The sequence below is a fragment of the Sminthopsis crassicaudata genome, chromosome 3 (assembly GCF_048593235.1).
Source record: "Sminthopsis crassicaudata isolate SCR6 chromosome 3, ASM4859323v1, whole genome shotgun sequence".
Classification (NCBI taxonomy): Eukaryota; Metazoa; Chordata; class Mammalia; order Dasyuromorphia; family Dasyuridae; genus Sminthopsis; species Sminthopsis crassicaudata.
This window is the reverse complement of record NC_133619.1, coordinates 274,539,538-274,563,608: the sequence shown is the minus strand read 5'-3', so window position 1 is coordinate 274,563,608 and position 24,071 is coordinate 274,539,538. Positions and strand designations below refer to the sequence as shown.

The 24,071-nt window shown below is 34.7% G+C and overlaps 1 protein-coding gene across 1 annotated transcript in view; it reads left to right on the top strand.

The window, feature by feature from the left end:
* Positions 1-24,071, top strand: part of USP9X (ubiquitin specific peptidase 9 X-linked) — a 249,944-nt gene that overhangs the window by 64,924 nt on the left and 160,949 nt on the right. The window contains 1 exon segment of the mRNA XM_074300818.1: positions 16,074-16,327. Coding sequence (XP_074156919.1) covers positions 16,232-16,327 — 96 coding nt within the window. The 5' untranslated portion in view covers positions 16,074-16,231.

The window sequence follows — 24,071 nt, the reverse complement described above, 5'->3', positions numbered from 1 at the left end:
ATAATTAATAAGTCCTCTAAATGTGAAAAGTTAGCTCAAGAGTTCACAGGTAGAGAAACATTAGACATGTTGAGAATTTTTCTGTAATTGTTGAATTAAGAACATATGAGATAAGAGAGAAATGTTGAAGTGTCGAATTTGTTAACATGAGCAGCTGAAAGGGAGTGAAGTACAGGAACTCTGGATTCTACTTTTTAAGAAATGTTTTGTAGTGGAAAGAAACCTGATCATTCCTGGCAGCAGTAACAAGTATTTGTAGAGGATAATTTGGGTATAACTCAAAAGGTCATTGAAATGGTTCTATATAAAAGATGGCCTTTTGTTTTGTGCAAACTTAAGATTGCAAAAGGAAGAACAACAATTTAGACTTGCTTAATAAGACATTCCAGTCTTTTTATTCATTTTTTCATGTATGTATATATATGTATTTAATTTGAGCATCTGGAGTACTTGATATTATTTTACCAAAGTCTTTATAAATTCTAAGAAGACAAGCAAAGTTATTCTTGTTTTGTTGGTTTTAATATTTAGGTCAGGCCAATGTGTGTGTGTGTGTGTGTGTGTGTGTGTGTGTGTGTGTGTGTGTGTGTAAAATACATTGAGTTGCCCTGACAACTTATTTTATGGCACCCAAAACTTTTTTTACTATTCTAAATGAAGCTTATTTTTAACTCTGGAACATTTATTTGATGAAATAAAATTTTATTGCAGCATTTTGTTTTCATGTTGCCTATATTTTCTGTGTTTGTCCTTGAATCCCCTCCTACTTTATCTTCCACCATCATATATTATAAGAAGATTTTTAAAAGAGGTGAATAAAAATTGAGCAAATTTACCAAAACATGAAAAGAATCAGCTGTTATATGCAGTGTTCCAACCAATAATCTATCACCTCTCTAAAGAAAAGGAGACTGGTACCTTCTCAAAGCCTTTGGATACAAGTTGGATCAATATAATTATTTATAATTCAATTTCTATTGCTTTTATTCTTGTCCTTTATGCCATCAGTATGTATATTTTCCTAGTTCTATGTACCAGTTTTTCCATGCTTCTCTGTATTTCTCACATTTATACGTTACTCATTATTATTTATTTATTTGCTTCTCAGTAATTTAAACCTGCCTCAAATTGCAGGCTTCTGCCTCATATCTAAGGCTGTAGACTGCTGGCCCTCATAAGACATATCACTACAGCTTGGTGTAAGGTTGGATCTGATGCAAAGAAGTTAAAACAGTTTGATCACCTACCTTCTTTAACAGATTTTTTTTTTTTTCTTACTTCTAATACTCTGCCTTGGTCCATTCCTTAATGGCTTATATATTTCCATCTTGTCATATTTCTCAATCCCATAATTCTGAGTTTTGCCAGGTACAGTTGTGCAAAATATATTCTCTATCTTCTACTGCTTGCTTCTAACTCCAGGGTTTTCAATCTTCTCATTTCCCATGATCTACTATTTAGGAAAAAAATTTAAATTTTGTTTTATTTTAAATTTTCTCTTCTTCTTTATAATCCTCTTTCCCCACCCGCTGAGAAGGCAAGAAAAATCTGTTACAAATGTTTAATCATGCAAAATAAATATCTCTTTAGCAATGTCCACAAAAAAGAGAGAAGAAAATGATTTAATTTAAACTCTGAATCTATATGCTCTCTATTTGGAAATGGATAGCATGTTTCATCCTAAGTCTTTTGGAGTTTTCCTTTTTTATCATCTTATATCAGCCAATTAGATGGCCCTCAAGTGATTACCTCATGGTCATTTTAATTTGAATTTTTCTCTTAATGACTTAAATCACTTTTCATATGTATAAATGAGACCTTTATCAGAGAAAGTGTAGATAATTCTTCCCATTTTCCATCTTTTCCTCCAATTTTAGCTGCATTCATTTTGTTCATGCAAAAACTTTTGAAATTTCATTTAAGTTATTTTTCCAAATAGATATTCAACACTTATTTTTAAAAATTTTTCAGTCACAGATTTCTCCCCTCCTTCCTTCTGTAACCCTAATTGAGAAAGCAAGTGATTTTACATGTTATGCTTGTGTAGTCACGTAAAACATTTGTCATTAGAGGGAAGAAAAAAAAATAGAAAAAAAACCTCAAGAAAAATGAAGTTTTAAAAGGATGCCTCTATTTGTATTCAGACTCTTATTCTTTCTTTGGAAGTGGTTAGCATTTTCATCATAGGCCCTTTGTAATTGTTTTGGATTATTGCATTATTGAAAATCGCTAAATTATTCAAAGTTAATCATTGTATAATATTGCTGTTAGAGTACATACTTCTCCTGGTTCTGCCTATATCAATTTGTATAAGTTTTTGCAGGTTTTTCTGAAAGGATTCTGCTCATTTCTTATGACATAGTAGTGTTCCATCATAATCATATACTTTATAGCTTGTTTAACTATTTCCTCTATTGATGGGCAAACTCTCAAATTCAAGTTAAGCTCTATAAACAGAGCTGTTATAAATATTATTGTACTTATAAGTTTTCTTTTTTTGTGATTTCTTTGGGATAAAAATCTGGTCATGGTATTTTTTAGATTAAAGGGATATGCACAGTTTTAGACCCCTTTGTTCTCAATTACTCCGCATAGTTCCAGGTTACTCTTAAGAATGGCTGGATCAGGTCTCAACTTCACCAACAGTGTATCCCGGTTTCCTAATATATCTTTTAATATTTGTCATTTTCTTTTTCTGTCCTATTAGCCACTCTGATGGGTATGAACTACTACCCGAGATTTATATTTTTCTAATTGGTAGGGATTTAGAACATTAAAAAAATATGACTACAGATAAATTCAATCTCTTAATTTGAAAACTTCCTATTAATATTTTCAACCCTCAGTTCTCTATATATTTGAGAAATGAGGAATATCAGAGAAACTTTTAAAACTTTTTCAAAATTTTGATTAGTTTCCCTCCATCCTGCTTTACCTTCTGTTTATTTTTTTCTCTTTTCCTTTCACTTTGTTTCTCCTTAAGTGTTTTGCTTCAGATCTTCACTTTTCTCCAATCCACCCTCCTTTCTGTCAGTCCTTTACTCTTGTCCCTTCTCCCTCCTTCTCTGAAAGATATGATAAATTCATATACCCAGTGATGAGAGTAAGATTCAAGTGTTCTCTTTCCCTTCACTCTAAAAACTCTAACGATGCTTTTATGAGAGGTAATTTATCCCATTCTACCTGTCTCTCCTTCCAATGCATCTCACCTCACCTCCTTAGTTTTATTGTTTTAGTTATCATGCCAACACAAGAAACTGTCTTCTTACATGTGTAGGCTTTTAACTGTTCTAATAATGAGAAAGGTTTTACAGGTTATAACTATCATCTCATGTAGGAAAGTAAACAGTTTTATCTTAATGAATTCCTGATGATTTCCATATTTCTTTTTGGTTTCATATTTAAAAATCATTTTTTCAGCCTTGGTCTTTTCATCAGGAATTCTGGAAAGTTCTCTGTTTCATTAAATGTCCAGTTTTTTCCCCTAAGGGATAATATGCAGTTTTGCAGGGTAAATAATTTTTGGTTGTAATCCTAGATCCTTTGCCTTCCAGAATATCATTCCAAACACTCTGATTCTTTAAGGTAGAAGTTGCTAAATCCATGTGATCCTGATTGTGGCTCCATGATATTTGAATTTTTTTTTTTTTTTTTTTTTTTTTTTTTTTTTTTGTTACTTGTAATGTTTTCTCTTGACCTGGGATCTGTAGAATTTGGCCTTTAATATTCGTTCCTGGGAGTTTGCATTTTGGGGCCTCTTTCAGATGTTCTGTAGAATCTTTCAATTTGTATTTTAACTGCTCTTTTCAGGATATTGGGGCAGCTTTCCTTAGTAAATTTCTTGAATTTGAAAATTTCTAGATTCTTCTCTCTCCTCTCTCCTTCCCCTTTTAAAATCATGGCTTTCAGGTAGTCAAGTAATTTAGTCCAATGAGATAGTTCACATTTTCTTCTCCTTATTCATTCTTTTGATTTTTGTTATGCTGTTTCTTGTATTCCAATTGCCCAGTAATAATTTTCAAGGAATGACTTTCTCCAGTCACTCCCAAGGCTTGCTGTTGACTTGCCCACTGAAGACCGTATGGGACTGTGCTCTACTTTCACCCCAATGACATAGACCTTTACTATTGACTTTTTAAGTTGCCATGGTCTGGAAAATTGTTTCACTCCGTTCTTTTATTCCAGAATTTGTTTTGCAGGGTTTTAGTTTTTTGGGGAGAGAATTTTAGAAAGCTCAGGAGAATCCATGCCTTTACCTCCACTATTTTGGGTCAACACCTTCAGAATCATCCTTCAGAACAACCTTCAGAACGATCATTTAATCAGAATGAATCCATTTCATTGTATACCTCTCTCTCTCCTTTGGTCATGAACTTTTGCCTTATCCACAGATCTGATAAGTACTTTCATGTTTCTTTAAGATTACTTTTCATTTTTCCTGGTAGTTTTTATATTGAATAGTAAATTCTTATCCTAGTAGCTGAGATCTCTGGGTTTATCAAACATTAGTTTATTATGTCCATTTCCTACTCAATCCCAAATTGTTTTTCTTTTGTTTGTTTTTTCCAATTACAGGTTTAGAGTATCTGTTTGTGTAAAGAGTTTTATAAATATGTTTATGTATTTCTTGTGTATGTATTGGCAGGTAGGCTTTCAAAGCTTTCATACAATCTGTAGTTATTTTGAATGGAATTTCTTTTTCTATTTCTTCCTTTTGGGTTTTGTTAGGTAATAATATTAGAAGTCTTGATGATTTGCTTGAAGTTATCATTTTGATTAATAAACCATTATGTCATGATTATAAAGTGCTGTTTTTGTTCTTCCTCCCTTTCTCCTTCAGCTAGCCTTTCTAATACAGTATTGAATGGTAATACTGATAATGAAGATACTTGTTATCCCTGATCTTATTGGAAAGATTTAGATTATTTTCATTACAGATAATGCATGCTTTTTGTTTTTATATATGTACATACATATTTATATATATACACACACTTATTATTTTAAGGAAAACTTCACTTATTTTTGTGCTTTCTACTGTTTCTTACAGGAATAGGTGTTGTATATTTTAATAGGGTTTCTACATTTATTGAAATAATCTAATGTTTTTGTTTTTGTTCTTAAAATGATCAATAATATTCATTGTTTTCCTAATATTTTGTATTTCTGATATGAATGCAGCTTTGCTATATTAAGTATGATCATCTCCTTGCTAGTATTATATTTAAAATTATTGTGTCAATATTCATTAGAAAAATTGGTTTGTAGTTTTCTTTTTCTGTTTTGACACTCTTTGGTGTTGGTATCAATTCCATATTTATTCCATAGAGAGAATTTGGTAGAATCTGTTCTTTGTAAATTCTTTCAAACAATTTAAATAACCATTTAAATGTTTTGTAGAAGTTAATTGTTTTCTAAATGTTTTGTAGAATTTTTTTATAAGTTCTGGGCGGTTTATATTTTTGTATTCATTTTAATTTAGATTGTCAGTTTTATTGGCAAATAGCTAGGTAAAATAATAACATTAGTTGTTTTTGCTTTTATTTCTTTTTCAGTGTTTTAAAATTCACCTTTTTTATTTTTGGTGGCAGTAATTTAATTTTTCTTTTTCTTAAATAAGCTAATGCCTTATCCAGTCAGCATCACTTGAATGGACTGCCAGTGGAAGTTTTTTCAGGTTTTACTGAACTCTACTGCTCAACATTTCTTATAGCACAGTAGTATTCCATTATTTTCATTTACTACAACTTGTTCAGCTATTGATTGTTTCAACCAATTGATGGCTGTGTCCTCAATTTCCAATTCTTTGCCACCACAGAAAGAGCTGTTAAAAATACTTTTATATGTGTTAATCCTAGAGGTCTTGCTGGATCAAAGATATGAACAGTTTCGCCTTTTGGGCAAAGTTCAAAATTGCTTTCCAGAATGGGTTGGATCAGTTCTCAGCCTCACCAACAGTACCTTAATGTCCTAGTTTTCTTACATTCTCTATGTCATTTATCAGTTTCTTTTTCTATCATATTAGCTAATCTGTAGGTATAAGGTGCTATCTCAGAATTGTTTTAATGCACATTTCCATAATCAGTTGTGATTTGGAACATTTTTCATTATGGCTATGGATAGTTTTGATTTTCTTTATCTGAAAATTGTTAACTATTTTTTTTTTTTTAGTTTTAATTTTTAAGGAGTTACTTTCCTTTTTTTTTAAAATTATAGCTTTTTATTTACAAAACATATGCAACATATCGATGGATAATTTTTCAATATTGACCTTTGCAAAACCTACTATTCCAACTTTTCCCCTCCTTCCCCCCTTCCTCTACATGGCAGATAATTCAATACATGTTAAATGTGTTAAAGTATATGTTAAATACAATGTATGTATATATTTATACAGTTATTTTGGTTCACAAGGAAAATAGGATTTAGAGAAAAGGTAAAAATAACCTGAGAAGGAAAACAAAAATGCAAGCAGACAATAAGAGAAAGAGTGGAAATGCTATGTGGTGTTCCACACTCATTTCCCATAGTTCTTTTGCTGGGTGTAGCTTGTTCTCTTCATTACTGAATAATTGGAACTGATTTGGGTCATCTCATTTTTGAAGAAAGCCATGTCCTTCAGAAATCATCATCATATAAACTTGCTGTTGCCATGTACAATGATGTCCTGGTTCTATTTACTTCACTCAGCATCAGTTCATGAAAGTCTCTCCAGGCCTCTCTGAAATCATCCTGCTGAGCATTTCTTATAGAAATAATATTCCAAAACATTCATATACCACAATTTATTCAGCCATTCTCCAATTGATGGGCATTCACGTAATTTCCACTTTCTGGCCACCACAAAGAGGGCTGGCACAAACATTCTTGCACATAAGGTCCCTTTCCCTTTAAGGTCTCTTTGGGATATAAACCCAATAGTAACACTGCTGGGTCAAAGGGTATGCACAGTTTGATAACTTTTTGAGCATAGTTCCAAATTGCTCTCCACAATGGCTGGATGTAGTCACAATTCCACCAGCAGTGTATCAGTGTCCCTGTTTTCCCATATCCCCTCCAACATTCATCATTATATTTAAAGAATTACTTTCTTTATTAAGGATTTGTACCTCTCATTTGGTTTTTAGAACTATTTTTAACAATATCTTATTTTTCCAAATGCATACAGTTTTCAACATTTATGTTTGATAAAACTTTGCTTTCTGAAATTTTCTCCCTTCCTTTCTTAACCTCCCCACTCCCTAGTACATCAAGCAATCTGATATATGCTAAATATGTGTAATCCTTTAAAACATAATTCCATATTTGTTGTGCAAGAAAAGTCAGACCAAAAAGGAAAAAAAAAACCAAATCACAATAAAGAAAAACCAAAAAGGTGAAAATAATATGTTTTGATTCATAGTAAGTCTCTATTGGATCCATTTTCAGTCTCTGTTGTTCTCTTTCTGAATGTGATTGGCATTTTCTATCCCAAGCCTCCAGGAATTGCCTTGAATCAACCACATTGTTGAGAAGAGCCAAGTTCATCACAATTGATCATTAAGTAATCTTTTTACTGTGTACAATATTCTCTTTGTTCTGTTTATTTCACTTAGCATCATTTCATCTGAGTCTTTCTAGGCTTTTCTGAAGTCATCTTGCTTGATCATATTTTATAGAACAGTAATATAACATTACATTCATGTACCATAACTTACTCAGCCAATTGATGGGCATCCACCCAATTTCCACTGCCTTGCTACTGCAATAAGAGCTGCTACAACATTTTTACACTTGTGGGTCTTTTTTCTCCCTTCTTCCCTTTCTCCGTCTTTGGGATATAAACTCAGTAGAGATACTGCTGAATCAAAGGATACGTATAGTTTTATAGCCTTTTGGACATAGTTAGAACCAATTTTTTTGGCTCCTTTAACTCTTAGCTTTTATGTTTCTAGAAATATTTGTTGGTCTTGTGTCCAAACTGTATTTTACTTTGAAATTTTGCTTATAGATTTTTCACATCTTTCTCTTTTGTCTTTGTATCTTGAGCCTTCCCTATCTCTAAGTTGTTTATTGTTAGGTTCTTTGTCATATTCTTCTACTTTACTTTTTATTTTGGACTCTGTTAATTTTGATACTGTGTATTCTTCTGGGAGGACGTGTCCACTTTGAACTCATTCTTTGCATGCCCTTCTTTCTATTCTCATAGCTTTTGTTGGTGATCTGTAAGCTTTCAGTGCTTCCAAAATGGTGTAATTCTAGGAAGGAGGGTATCTATTCTTTCCCCTCAGCTGATTTCTGTACATTTCTGACCCAGGTGTAGATGTTTTGGCTTTTCTCTGTTTGCGATCTTCCATAGGCTATTTTCTGTTTGACTCAGTCACTGCTGGCCCTGTGTGAAGTTCTGCAGGTTTAGAGCAACTGTACTGCTGCCTCCTTTTTGGTATGTGATACATAGCCATGCCCCTGAAATCTGAAACACAGTGCTCCTCTCTGGGTCCTGGAACTTGTTCCTACCTCAGGGCACTGGGAAGGTCAGTGCAGTTCTTTACCTTTGATCCATGACCTAAAACTTGATAACCAAGTTTCCAAATGTTACCTGTTGCTATACCTAAAACTTAGAAATTTCCTAGGATTTTTTGTTCCCCCACAATGCCTTTCCTTGGCTCTTTTTCTATCCCTGCAGAGTGGCGTGGTGACTACTGTTGCTGATATGCTAGTGCATATGCTCTTGGCCAGACCACTTTCTCAGACCCCACAGACCTGTCTTCCTTGGCCACCCTAAATTGGAAAAATTCTGGTACCCTTTCTAAATTTTTGTTAAAGTGATGTTTGGGGGGAATGAGCTAGGTTTAAATGCTTCTAATTCTGTCATTTGGACTGCCTCCCTGTGATTGCTCTACCAGTTGATCTTGTCAAGACCCACAAGCATTTAAATTTTGTTTGTAAAATCTGAAATTCCTTTCTCCAACCACAGTTGTTTATTTATTCTATGTTTTCCTTTTTCTTACTGTATCTAACACTTTCTTCCCCATCACTATTAACTTGCAATCCCTCTACTCCTCAGGTCTTGACCAAGTCATGATCCCTGAATTGGCTGGCTACCTTTTCCCTTCATTCTCTTTTGCTGGATACTATTTCCTTTCAGTGTTTTCTTGACATCTGTTAGAATTTACTTGATTCTCTTATGTTTCTGATAACTCTTTCCTCAGTCTTCTTTAGTATAAATTCTAGTCACATTCACTAATCCTGGGTGTCTCCCCATTATTCTTTCCTAGATCTTCTAGTTAATCATTTTTGATAGGTGCAGGTGTGATCATTCTTAACATCTTTTTAGTCAAACTCAACTTCTCACTAAACCTCCAGGCTTGCATCTGTAACTTTTCATTGAAAATCTCAAGAGTATATTCCATAGCTTCTGGCTACCTTTTTCTGGAGGTCCTTCTGATAGGCTTTGATCTTAATGGAGGAGTGGAGGAGGCAGGAGAGCCACCAGGAGGATGGTGAAAAATGGAATGTCCCATTTCCAGTCCTCAGCCCTTTAGTACAATTACATCATTATAGCATACTGAATATGTGTGAACTAGTGAACCATTACATCACCATATTAAGTTCTAAGTATATATGTGAACTAGAGAATTCATCTCATCAATTCCACTGAGTTAACATCTTGTTTCAAGTATACTTCTCCAGAGTTCAGGCCCTCTACAATAGGCACCTCAAACTCAACATGACCAAACAATTCATCTTACCACTTAAAACCTTCCTTCTTTTTTAACTATTAAGACTACCTCTATTTTCCCATTTATAAAGACTTTGATCTCTCATCCTTGATACTGCAGTTTTATTCATCTCACAAATCCAGTTTGTTGCCAAGTTCTGACAATTGTATTTCATAACATCTCTTCCATTTCTTATGACCTCTTCTTTCTTCTGGTACTTCTGCTACCAATACAGGCAAGCATCTTTGCCTCAGGTCTGGGCTATTTTAGGAGCTTCCCAGGTGGTCTCTTTCCCTTATGTTCTACCTTTCTATTCCATTTCATCAATTGCCAAAGAGATCTTACAGAAGAGCACAAGTTTGACCATATCATCTCCCTGATATAAAGTTCCCTGTTGAATCTCTTTATAGTCTGGTTACTGCTTGATTGTATATGATTATTTGCTCAGTTTTTTTCGATTCCTACATCTTCCTCATGCTTGGAATGCTGTTCTTCATCTTAGGCATTTAGGTGGCATGGTGGAAATAGCACTGGACTTGACATTTGGAAGGACCTAGGTTCAAATTTGACCCTAGATACTGGCAGTGTGATTCTGAGCAAATCACTTTAACTGTCTGCCTCAATTTTTTTAATCTGTAAAATGTGTTAAAATTTGTTAGAAGGATAAAATGACATATTTGCAAACCTCAAAGTGCTGTGCTTTTATTTATTTATTTATTTTGAAGGAATCATAATTATCTCTGCTTCCTGACTCTAATTTGGCTTCTATCAAGCCTCAGCTGGGAGCCTACCTTCTAGAAAGGCCTTTTTTGGTCTCTCCCACTGATTGTGCTTTCCTTCTAGATTACCTCCCTTTTATCTTGGTTGTGTAAAGTTGCTTCCCTGTTTTTTTCCTACAATAGTATGTGAACTCCTTTAGGGCAAGAACTGTGCTTTTTACCTTTTGTGATAATTCCTAGCATTTAGTATAATGCCTGACTTGTGGTAATCACTTAATGTTGTTGACAGTAATTATTGCATTGTATTCTTGTACCATAACTTGGTTAGCCATCCCAGTTGGTGGGCATCTACTTTGTTGGCAGTGTTTTGTTATCTGCTCCATAAAAGTACTATTATGAATATTTCAGTATATGTAGAGCCATTTTTATCATTGACCTCTTTGGAGGATATAGCTAGCCTTAGGATTTCTGAGTCAAAAACTATGGCTTTTTAATAAATTTTTTTTCTCATAATTCCAAATTGCTTTCCAGGAGAGTTGGACCAATTCAATGGTCTTCCGAAAATTAATAAATATGCTCATCTTTTCACAGCTTCTTTAACAACTTTTGCCAATGTGAGGTAAAACTTAAAACAGATAATGATTTGGGGCATTTTTTTCTTATAGTTGTTAATAATTTGTGATTCTTTTTAGACCTGTGTTGTTGTTTGTTTGTTTGTTTGTTTTTTTAAGGTCCCTTGACCATATAACTATCTGGGGCATGGTTTCTTTGTTGTTCAGATCCATCCCCACTCTCCTATCCCTCTGGTGATAGCATCTCTTCTTAAATGAAACTTTTATTCAAAAGCTTTTCAACATTATATTTTCCCTTAAAGCCTTCTTCTATCCTCTCCTCCCTTTTCCCCCAACCCTCCTACACACTTGAATACACTGTCAAGGGTTAAGGTTAGGGTTAGGCCTACAACTCAGATGACACCTTCAATTCTTCACTCTCTCATTCTTCCTTCCACTCTTCAGCCCCTTGCCCCACAATCCCATATCCATTCTCATGCAGAGACTTGTCAATTTCACTTTTGCCACAACACTTATGCCCATTTCTTCTCTGATACTGCCACCATTCTGTTGTTGGCCTTAATTACTTCATATATACTTGAACTTATGTAAGTCTCTTCCCACTGCAGTCCATTTTTCCATTCAGCTACCAAGTGATTTTTCTGAAATGTTTGTCTGAACATATCATATCTTCAGTTAGCTCAACTGGCTCCCTATTTCTTCCAGGATCCCTATCGTTTCATCCTTTCCAGTGTTCCCCACCACCACCTTCATTGCCCACTATGTACCCTTAAATCCAGTCTTGCTGGCTTCTTTGTCATTTCTGTTAAGGAGAATAATAAGCCCTCTTTCAAACAATAACATATGGTTGAGACTTAAAAAAATGCCTGGAGTCAGAGGAAGGGAGAATATTTAAATAAAGGAGTTTATGAAATTATGGAAATTCCTAGACCCTGGAGATAACTTATGAAGATGATAAGGAAGTGTTGAAATTCATTACTTTTTTTTTTTTTTTTTTTTTAAGGCTGTGGTTGAGTGACTTGCCCAGGGTCACACAGCTAGGAAGTGTTAAGTGTCTGAGACCAGATTTGAACTCAGGTCCTCCTGAATTCAAGGCTGATGCTCTATCCACTGTACCACCTAGCTGCCCTGAGTTCATTACTTATTAGTGAAGACAAGGTCCTGGTTTTTTTTTTTTTTTGTTTTTTTTTTTTAATTTATTTTTAGGGGGATCACTGTGCTAGCTAATAAAGATGGATTGAAGTGTGGTTACTTCAGGAATGGTTTTTTTGGTGGTTGTTATTTTTGATTTGGGTATGTTTGCCTCTTAGATTTTTGTTAACCCTTTGAAATGTTGCTGAGGCTATTATCTCAATTTCTGCCCCCCCTTTTTTTTTTTTCTTAGAGATTTATTTCCCAAGTAAACCATTATTCAGCAAATAGAGTTAATTTTATTTCTTTTTTGCTTATCTTTCCACATTTTTTATTTTTGTAATTTTAGATATCGCAAATGTTTTTAGAACTAAATTGAAGAGAAAGCATCCTTGAATTACTCATTTATTGGATAAAAGTTTCCAATATTATCAACATTGTATTTTTTTATTGCTTTTATTTTTACATAGATACTTCATATAATAGTTTAAAAATATAACTTTGACTATAGTTTTGAGGGTTTTTGAATAAATGAATGCATTTTCTCAGAGATTTGGTATCTTATTGAGATAATAAGTTTGAATGTTTTTGTTTTAAATATATGCTGATTATTTTTGTAATGTTGGACATCTTTATAAATTAAATATGGTTAGGATGAATGATTTCTTGGGTGAATTGATGTAGTTTAACAGAATTTAATTTTTAAAAACATTTTTACGTAAATGTTCAGTGATATTGATCTCTTATTCTTTGATTTATGTTCCTGCTTTAGGTTTTAAGGCTTCATCTCAAAAAAGGAGTTTAGTAGAGTGTTTTCTCATTTTTTTGAGGCTAATTTACATAGTATTCTTTTTAAAAGGAATTTTTTTGTTCATTTTTTCATAATTTTTCTGTTTCTGTTTGGATAATTTTTATTTTTGGAAAATATTGATTTCATTATCTTTTTCAACTACATATAAATGATGAGGACAAAAACCTGAGGCTCTAAAGGAAAGATGGTTTAATGCTTCCTTCTCCTCCAAAGTACCAAGGGGCCAGTCTGTTTAGCGAATGAATTTGCTACTCAATGCTGTGTTAAAACAAAGTCCTTGCTGAGTGAAATGAGCAGAAGTAGGATATCATTATACACTTGAACAACAATACAATATGAGGCTATATTCTGATGGAAGTGGATATCTTCAACATAGAGAAGAGCTAATCCAATTCCAATTGATCAGTGATGGACAGAATCAGCTACACCCAGAAAAGGAACACTGTTGAAATGAGTGTAAATTGTTAGCATTTTTTTTTCTCCCCAGGTTATTTTTTACCTTCTGAATCCAATTCTTCCTTTGCAACAACAATAACAACGACAAAATTCAGTTCTGCACATATATATTGTACCTAGGATATACTATAAGATATTTAATATGTATGGGAATGCCTGCCATCTAGGGGAGGGGGTGGAGGGAAGGAGGGGAAAAATTCGGAACAGGAGTACAAGGGATAATGTTGTAAAAAATTACCTATACATATATACTGTCAAAAAATGTTATAATTATAAAATTAATTTTAAAAAATTTAATATAATCAAAAAAAAGAAAAGAAAGAAAAGAAATGAGTAGACCCAAGAGAACTTTGCATACAGCAACAAGAAGATTATATGATGATCAAAAAAACCCAAAACAAAACAAAACAAAAAAACCCCAAATAAAGTCTTTATTGATACTTAAGAGATATCTAGGCAGGCATTTGGCCTCTAGGGAGAAAGGCCAGACTGCCTGGGAAAGGGGACGTCAGAGCAAAGTTGGGTGGGCACGAGGCCAGGAAAAACCATGTGCAGAGAATAGAATTTTGGAGATTCATTTTATACATAATCAGGGTCATAAAATAAAGTTTGTCCTTCGGATATAGAGATGTTATCCAAGAGGTTCTGGTGGGATTTGTAAATAAGACAAGAATTTCTCTTAAGGATGTGAAATTCTATTAATCATTTGTGTCTCAGGTTATCTCCTTTAACCTCTTCTAAGACAGGAATTTCCTGTTAATCATTTGTATCTTGGGCTATCTTCTTTTAACTTCTTCATAAAGATATATTTGTGCGTGTGTGTGTGTGTGTGTGTGTGTGTGTGTGTGTGTGTATAAATGGAAAGTTAAGCATTGCTTGGGAAAGCCAAAATTATAGATTATTAATCCTGAAAGGAATCTCAAATCATGGCTATTTACATAGTTATTGAAATAGTTTTTTAAAACATCTCAGATTCTCAGCTATATTGTTTCAGTGCATTCTCTTAAAATCTCCATTGCTTTTTCTACTTTCATTTCTTGATGTCAGTTGGTTTTGTAGGACTTGTTTTTAAGATCCCATTATCACTTTTCCTTTATGCTTGTCAAGTAAAGTTGTATTACAGTAGTTGTCATTTCTAAGTCTACTGAATTTGTATTACAATAGTTGTCATTTCTAAAAGTTTCCTTGTAGCTTCTTCCTTTCCCTTGTAATAAATGGTATTTGTAGTTAATGCTTTTGCCAGGGATATGCTTCTTTTCTTTTGTTTTCTTTTCTTTTCTTCTTGCTGAGGCACTTGGGGTTGTGACTTGCCCAGGGTCACACAGCCAGGAAGTGACAACCATGGCCACACTTCTAGTATCTAAAGTTGGATTCGAATTGTAGTCTTATGAACTTCAAAGCCATCATTGTCTACTAAGGCACCTGCCTTTCTGAAATAATATTGACATTGTGAATCCTGATGGTGTGTGTTTATTGTTTTGTTTTTGTTTTGATGGGGGCTATGATATAAATTTAAATTCTAACTTAAAAGAAAACATTTCAGAAAGGTCTTCTTTATCTGTTAATTTAAGAATTAAAAGTTACCTTCTCCTTCCAACTCTCCCAAAATCCATTCTTAAATAGGCTTCCCTTTTAATTTAGAGATTTAAAGCTGAATTCTATATGCCTTGACTACATCAGTTAATACAGGATAGAAGTTTTGGTGCTTTTCCCTATATTATTCCACTTCTTTTGCACTGAACATATATGTGTTTGTATATGTTGGCCTAAAATCACACTGTGGTTCTGCAATTAAATACTTTATTGACTATGTGTGTAACTCCATGAAAACTTTGGCTTAGTTCTTCTCAGCAATGTTACAGTGAGATATGATTGGAGAAAGAGGAAATAATTTTTAACTTCTCCAAAAATAACTTTCAGAATTGTATTAAAACTTAAGTTCTAATTTACTTTTTAAAGTGTATTTTGGGCCTTGAAGAGAGAAATTTCACTAAGTTTCAGTGAGTGTGGTAAAGCCATTTTAGGTATGGAAGATAGGGGAACAAGAATATGGAGATATAAGCATACTCAGCATAATTTGCTGAGGTTTATTTTCCACAAAATTAGTATTCTGTAACATGTCTAGTGCTGAGGCTATCATGTCTTTGAGAAAGTGTTACAAAGAAATTTTTTTTTTTTTGTCATAAATTGATAACATTTGTTTTAAATTTAGTAAATGGAACTTAACAGGACAGAAGTGTCAAGCTAGATTAAAATGTAATTGAAAAATATTTGCCAAAATAAAATAAAAAATGCAACACCACATATTGTTAATTTGTGGTTTTATGTCATCATGTGGTGATCCATAGTCTTTCTATTTGTTTGACACCATTAATTTAGAGGACAAAACTTCCTTCCCGATCTTGAGCCATAGTCTTCCTCTCTAATATTCTCTCTTTCTCTTTCCCCTATCCAGTCAGCCTTTCATTAGGACTTGAATATAGGATAACCTCAATCAGTAGTTAATGAACCTTAGCAGAAGTTACTTCAGAATTGTCACTTGTGGTATTGCCATATGTAGATAGATAGATAGATAGATAGATAGATAGATAGATAGATAGATAGATAGATAGATAGATAATCAAGGATCTTATTCTTTGATTTAGTGCATCTAAAATAAGTGCATCTTTTCTTTCTGTTTTAGGTTATGCAATGGTCTCTGCAAGATGGTTTGTCCTTAATTTGGAGCTTTTTAAGACTGACATATGCTGGTACTTCATCTTCTATAAGCGGACTTTAATTTCTCCTCTCACAACAACTACATAAGCAGACAAAATTGCAAAGATCTGCCCTGTGTCGAGTATGACAGCCACGACCCGTGGCTCTCCAGTAGGAGGGAATGACAGCCAGGGCCAGGCTCCTGATGGACAGTCCCAGCCCCCCCTCCAACAGAATCAGGTATGAAGTAGAAAATATTGGAAACAATATGTAGTAATACAGTTTTAAATAGTAATGTGATTGACAGATTTGAGTCATTAAAAGTATTTTTAAAAAATGTATTATCTTAAATTTTACGGCATTATAATAGCTACACATTATACCTAAGTAGAGAAAACATTATTTTAGAATGTGGTTCAGTAATTGTGGGTTCTTTGTGATCTTATAAATATGCTTGTTCTTTTTGAAATAACCATACATATTTTGTCCAGAAAGAATAAGAGTACTTTATTGAACCAGTGAAAAGAACACTTTATTTAAGTCAGAAAACATGGGTTGGGATTCTGGCTGTTTTTTGTACCTGTAAGACTCATAGCAAGTCATTTAATCCAACTTGGACATTAATTTCTTATCTTGTAAAACAAGGGATTGTATTTGGTGATTCCCTAGCTCTAAATTTATGATCCTGTTTTCTCTGCTCAAATTACAATTTGCATACCTGTCTGGTAATATTTTTTTTTAATGAATTTTTGATATCTATTGATTTTATATTATCCACTGTATCCTTCCCTTATTTGCCCCAGGGTGTAGTCGAAAGTATGTATATTAGAAGAAGAAATTATATTCATGAGTGTCCAACTTGTAAATTGTTCTTTTGTTCTCCACTGCATACCTTTTTTTTACTTTATTCTTTTTTCCCCCTTTAATTCCCTTCACCAGGCTATAGTTAAGAAAGAATATATTTATGTATACATATGTAGATATACACATATATAGACACACACTTTTTCTCTCTTCTTTAATTCTGTTCCTTAACATGCCTTACTTCCCTCCACCCACACATCCTTCCTTTGTCTTTTCCTTCATCTTTTGCTTCCTGTTCACCTATCCCTCCAAGGCCTTATTTGTTTATAGATTTTTGGGGGGGTGCTATACCCTTTGTGGTATGTAGATAGTGTTGCCTATTTAACACATTCCCAATATGAGTAGGATTTCAGAATTATGAACCCTTTTCCCATGTAATGCCTCTGTGTCTTTTTTTCCTCTGCACCTCATTTGTATAACTTTACCTTTTTTTTTTTTTTTTTTTTTAAACCATAACTGCCATATCTTTCTTTTGAGCTACCATATTATGGGAATATCAATCTTAAACATACGCTATACATTCTCCATGTAAAAAAAGCATAAATAATTTACTCATTTTGAGTTCCTTGGAATTGATCTTTGATAATTGATTCTCATATGTTAAATGTTTTATTAAGTTTGAATTTGGTTGATAAGTCCTGTACAATTCTAATTGTAGCTCCAGCATATTTAAATTGTTTTTTTCTTGTTTCTTGCACAATTTTCTTTGATTTGGAAGTTTTGAAATTTGGCAATATTATTCCTATATATTTTCTACAAAGAATCTCTTTGAGATGGTGAATCAGTGGATTTTTTTTTTCTTCCTATTTCTACTTTCTTCTCATGTTCTATCATGTTCCCATGTTCTATCATTCCAGGACAATTTTCTTGCATTATTTCTTGTGTCATTGTGTCATGGTTCCCTTTTTTTAGACACAACTTTCAGTTAATCCAATTCTTAAATTTTTTTCTTCTTGATCTGTTTTCCAGATCTGTCATTTTTCTAGTTTCTCATTAAGTTCTATTTTTCATTTTTTATATTGTTTTGTTTTTGGTTTCTCATAGCTTTAATGGGCTTCCTCTTGCCCAATTCTGATTTTGATAGAGGTAATTTCATCTTTGAGACTCTTATCTCCTTTTCTAGTTGGTTGACCTTTTTCATAATCTTGCTTTTCTTGGATGGTTTTTATGTATTTATTTTTAGTTTTTCCTTGATGTCTCTCATTTGATTTCTAAATTCTTTTTTGAGTTTTTCTATAAATTCTCTCTGGTCAGGGAGCTATTTCACATTACTCTTTGGGGTAAAAAGTGTATTTTTTTTTTTTTTTTTTTTTTTTTACACTTCAGTTCCCTCCCCTGAAAATGAACCTTAATAATCCCTATTTCTGAAATAAGTTTCTATGATGGGGTCTTCTTCTTTTCCAGTTCAGTTCTTTTTTGATAACAAATATTAGTGTAAGCACCTCTAATCATGGACCATCCCTCCTGCAAATGCCTGCAACCAGCATCATCCAGGTCCCACTGCTTCTGAGGTGTGCTGATTCCTTCTTCCCTTCAGCACAGTTGGGCCTGACTTTTCCAATAAGCAGAGGTTCAGTCAGTAGTAGTTCTGGACTCAGACCAACTGTCCAGGAAATGAAAGTTTTTGTGGTTCCTGCTAAGGCTTCAGCCAATCTCAATAGTCCTAGGGATCCCACTTGATGTTTCTGTTTTACATAGGCTAATCCCCTATCAAGTGTCTTTTTTTCTGATCTTCTCAGACTAATATGGAGGACCCCTCTTATGTCCTTAATCTTGATTTTTCACTAGTCTATGTTTGCCCTAAGGCACAAATTTGTTCTATTTGTTGGGGAAATCTGGAGAGATTGAAATTTATCAGCTTATTCCAACATCTTCCCAGAATTCCTCCCTATTCAAGAATTTTCTAAAAAGAGCACATAAGGGAAAAACGTGTATGAAATTAACCCATATGGAAAAAAAATGTTTGATATTATAAGCAGTATTTCACACTTGTGAACTTTAATCTCTGCAGAAAAGGGGTGGGTGGGTCCCTAATCAAATATATGAGCACCTCATAGAATCTTTTGGTGTAGAAATGGACAGAAGCTACTAAAATGAAGGTAGTAGAGCTGAAGTGATTGAATCCCTTCCAACTGTTGTCCTTTGAATTCTCAGCTTAGGGTATTTGAAGATAAATCGAATGGTTATCAAAGTGGCTGTGAAAGGGAAAACTGAAAGTTAAGTGCCAATGTGATCAAGTAAGTAAGTAATATTCAGAAGGTACAGTCACAAGGAACTCTAGAGGTTGATATAATATTATGACATGAATTTCCAAGGAAGAAATATTATTGAATGTTAGTAGTGCTTAGTGACAGTGGAAGCAATTTTGTTTCACTGTTTTGAGAGAGTGGTAGAAGGAGCTACTAGCACTGAAGGAAGTGTTTAGAGATGCTAAACACCTCAAGGCAAGACTAGGTTAAGGCAGTGAAGAATTTATAAGGGATTAATCAGCACTCTTTTAATAAATGCCTTTTTTAATATTCTAGGCCCTGACCTTTTCTTTGTCTCAATTTACTCCACATATTTGTTCAGTTGTCAGATTTTATATTTCCATAAAAACACTCCCTATGGAACCCCCCTTCTCTTTACTTAGAGTTACTTATACCATATAGTTCAGGCACTTGTTATCTCTTACTCGGCTCTGTATCTTTAATGTGTTCCATTTCACTAAATATATCTTCCTGAAATTATTTTCCTGAAACATAGATCTGAACATATCTAATCCTGTCTTCCTTCCTCAGTAAACTGCAGTGGCTCCCTATGAAATATTAATTCCTATTTATCATTTCAGCCTTCTCATTTCCCATGAGTTTCCACCTCAGCCACAAACAAATTTTGCTAGCTGTATGACCCTGGGCAAGTCCCTGTTTGTCTCAGTTTTCTTATCTGAAAAATTAGTTGGAGGGGGAAATGGCAAACATTCCAGTGTCTTTGCCAAGAAAACCTCAAAATAGGGTTATAAAGACTTGGATATGACTGAAAAAAAGTAACAAAAAACACAACATTGTAGGAATGGTGAGTAACAGAATTTCTTTTCACATTCTTCTGACTATTGTTGGATATACTACATAGGCATCAAATATCAATTGTATTAATTGAATTGTACTAGATTGAATTTGAAGTGAGGGTGAGGTAAATAATTTGTTATATATTGGGATCAGAGGTTCTAGAGCTAGAAGGGATTTTGAAGATTAATACCACTTATTTGATAGTTATGGAAAGTAAAGCCAACAAAAATGAAGTCATTTGCTTAAGGTCACCTAGCCACAAAGTAATTTTCTTTATCCTCATACTGGACTGAACACACAATTACACATTTACCACTTCTCTGTTGAAAAATTCTAAAATCCTCTTTCCCGGTTATAATCTGTTGTTGTTTTTTTTTTTTTTTTTTAACCTCTATGTCTTCCCTTATAAAATCCTCTTCATCTACTTTGTGACATCTAATGCTTTGATCTCTTATTTCTTTCCCAGGGCATCTCTTTACTGATCATTCTCTTCCCCTTCTTGACCTCCTAAAGAACCAATTCACAACTCAATGACTTTCTTCTCTTGATTTTTCCTATATTGTCATTGATTACATCTACCCAATCCTTACATGCTGAACATGGAGAAAATAATGCAAATATTCTGACTTAATCCATTACAAATTTATGTTACTCAGTTCTTAACTAAGCTCTCATTGCTGCTAGGCAATATTAGTATACCTCTTATCAACCTCTTATCCTACTTTCTCAGTGGCTTTTTTTTTTTTTTCCCTGAGGCTGGGATTAAGTGATTTGCCCAGGATGTCCCACTGCTGGGAAGTATTCTCAGTGGCTCTTAAAAAACATTTTCATCCCTTTTAAAACCTTCCATGTCCCCTCACCTCCCACTTTCTCTGCTTGAAACCTTGCCTCATATCTTATAGAAAACGTAATGCCATTCACCCTTGAGCTTCTTCTTTTCCCCTGATTTTTTAATCACTAAGATTCCTTTTGCCTTATTCACACCTATCTCACATGTTAGTGTGGCCTTTTTCTTACTAAGGCTAACCATCTTTCTTTGTTAAAATATGTCCTCTCTTTCATACCCACTCTTTATTTTTCATTCTTGTCCTACCTACTGATTCCTTCCCTACAAGCATGGTTATATCTCTCCCTTACTCAAAAAACCCTCATTTGATCCATATCTCCCTGCTAACTATTCTCATATCTTTTCTGCCCTTCTGTGCTAAACCTCTCAGAAAGGCCATCCAAAATAGGATGGCCTTTGTCGCCTTTTATTTTTTTCTTAAGCCTTTATAAGATGGCTTCTTAATTGTATTATTTCACCAACAATTTTTTTCTACCGAGTTATTAATGGGTTTCTTAGTTGCCAAATCCAGAAACCTTACTTGATCCTTATCCTCTTTTACCTCTCTGTAGTGTAGCCTTTGAGACTCCTGGTTTTTCCTCTTAATGTGATTGACTATTCTTTTTCCGTCTTTCATGAATCTTTCATTTCATGTACTCTTAAGGATAGGTTTCTAATTACAGTTTTTTTCTAGATTTTCTTCTGTTCTCCCTTTTTACTGCTTCACTTGGTGATTTCATCAGTTCCCAAATATTTAATTATGCTTTAGATTCTCATCTCCCAACCTAATTTGTTCCAAATTCTGCTGATTTCCACTCTTGCATTACAATCTTTTAGATGTCTCAAAATGGATGTCCATCAGGCATCTTAAATTAAACATGTCCAAATTTTTCCTCCTGTGTGGTACGGAAATGGTGAGGGGTCACCATTTAATAAAAAAAGCTGGAGAGAGCTCCAGAAAAAAATCAAAGTTTATTTTACATTCAAGCAGACAATCAAAGAGAGAAAGTGCCTCTTGTGGGCTGGACAGCACCTTTAATCCCTAACTCAAAACACCCCCTCCCACCACTGACTCTCATCCTCATTGGCTGAGAGTCTTACATTCTAAAGCGAGATCTACCCATGAAATTGAACTTGACCAATAAATACATAGTTGCCCATATTTGGCTGAAATAGGGAGGAGGAGATATCGTGAGAGGGGGAATGCAATTATGCCCTTGACTAGATGTTCAGAGTCCTTCAGGCCTACTCAAACACTGAAGTAGATGAAGCCTTACTCAATTTTCACAACTGTCTTGAAAGATCTCACCAAGTCCCTCATTCAGTCCCTCCTCTTATTTTGTACACTGAGATCTCTTCAAATTTTTGTAACATAATTTTATATTCCCTATGAATTCCTCACTTCCTTCTGGTTGCTGTTGGCCTTGGGCCACTGGCTCCATTCTTGCCCTTTTAACAACATCCATCTAACAGACTCTTCAGCTTTCTCTTCCAATCTGATCATTCCAGATAATGAGTTTTGGACAATTCTGGTTATTAATCTGATCAAACAAAGGATGCAGATAGGGAGTAATATAAAACCATTAAGGGCTATAAGGCCAAGCCAAAGGAGCTGCTTCCACCAGCTTCCCAAACCAGGACTACCAAGAAGTATTGAACAGTGAGGTCCACATCTGTACAGGAAAGACGAGCAAGTTTCCTAACGTTCTTAGGGATTTCTCTTATTAGATTTCCATGTCATTTGGCCTTGGTCCAATTTAACAAATCCCTGTCCAATAAGAGGTAGGTGAGTATAGGCAGTTAAACCACAGATCCAATAATGACCCTTTAGAGCAGGTTGTTCCCTTGAAAATATGTAAAAGGGTCTCTCATCCCTAGGGGGCCTCCCCCCCCCCCACAAAGATGACATAATGACATTTCCATAAACCTTGCTCCTTCCTCCAATTACAATTGGCAACTGGCCACTGATCTATTAGGTTACAGGTACTCCAAAATGTGGGATACAGAGTCCCATGTTTCCCAGGTGTCCCTGGGGTGACATTGTACCAACCCCATTGATAACTGTACCCAATGTATATGTTCCCTTTGGGATCGGTTATTAAGGACCCAGGCTGGGCTTAAGGGGACAGGTACCCATGGCCATTGGTTTGCTTGTTGGGATCCAACACAGATCCAACAATTTGATAAATTAAAAGTTCTCCCTATATTCTGCATGAGCAGGAGGAACGAGTTCTCATCTCTGGAAAGTAAAAGTCTGGTTTCTATGGCTATCATGAGGAAATAGGTAAACCCAAAGCTCAGGGAAAGCCCCATGAGGTTCAATGTGAAGTTAAGGTGAAATTCCCAAGTGAAAATATATCAGCTTCCAAACAGGCAAAGAGACCCAAAGTAAGAAAAGTCATACAGTTACAATGCACTGGATTCAGAATCAGTGTTCTTTCAGTGGAGGTCCCCTCCTCTTATGTAATTTGAGGTCTCCCCGATAAAGGTGGCGCCACAGGTCCTTTTGTCCTGGTGTGGTGTGTCCAGCCTCGTTCCTGGGTGCGAATCGCAGTGTCTGAGGTCAGTGCCACCTGGTAGGGTCCGTCCCAGCTTCTGTTGTTCCAGGAACGGATCAACACCCAATCTCCAACCTGAATTCTATGAACAGGGAAACCTAGAGGAGGAGTCTGAGCTATTAACCCTTTTTGTTCAAGTTCTTGCAAATGTTTTAAGCAATGACTTAACATTATCTTTTAACAAATAAATCCTTTGTCTCTCCTTTGTCCCAGTTGCCCTCATGATAAGCTTGGAAAGGATGACCATACAATAATTCATAAGGTGAAAGCCCAATATCTCTACGTGGCTTGGTTCAGATTCTAACCAGAGTGAGAGGAAGGCATTTAGTCCCAGGTAGTTGGGTCTCTAAAGATAATTTAGTCAGCTGCCGTTTTATTTCTTGGTTCATCCTTTCTACTTTCCCAGAAGAGGGAGGATGCCAAGGGCTATGGAGATCCCAAGTGATTTCTAAGGCCCCAATCAGATTCTGCAATACCTTAGCAAAAATGTGTACCCTGATCCGAGTCTATCCTCTCCATCATTCCATATCTGGGAATAATTTGTTCTAATAAGACCTTACTTACTGTGGAGGCAGTTGCTCGGCCTGAGGGGAAATGCCTCCATCCATGAGGTCAGATGGTCCACTACGACCAGCAAGAGGCGACTCTGGTGGCAGCTCAGTAAATCCACCTGGATGCTTTGGAATGGT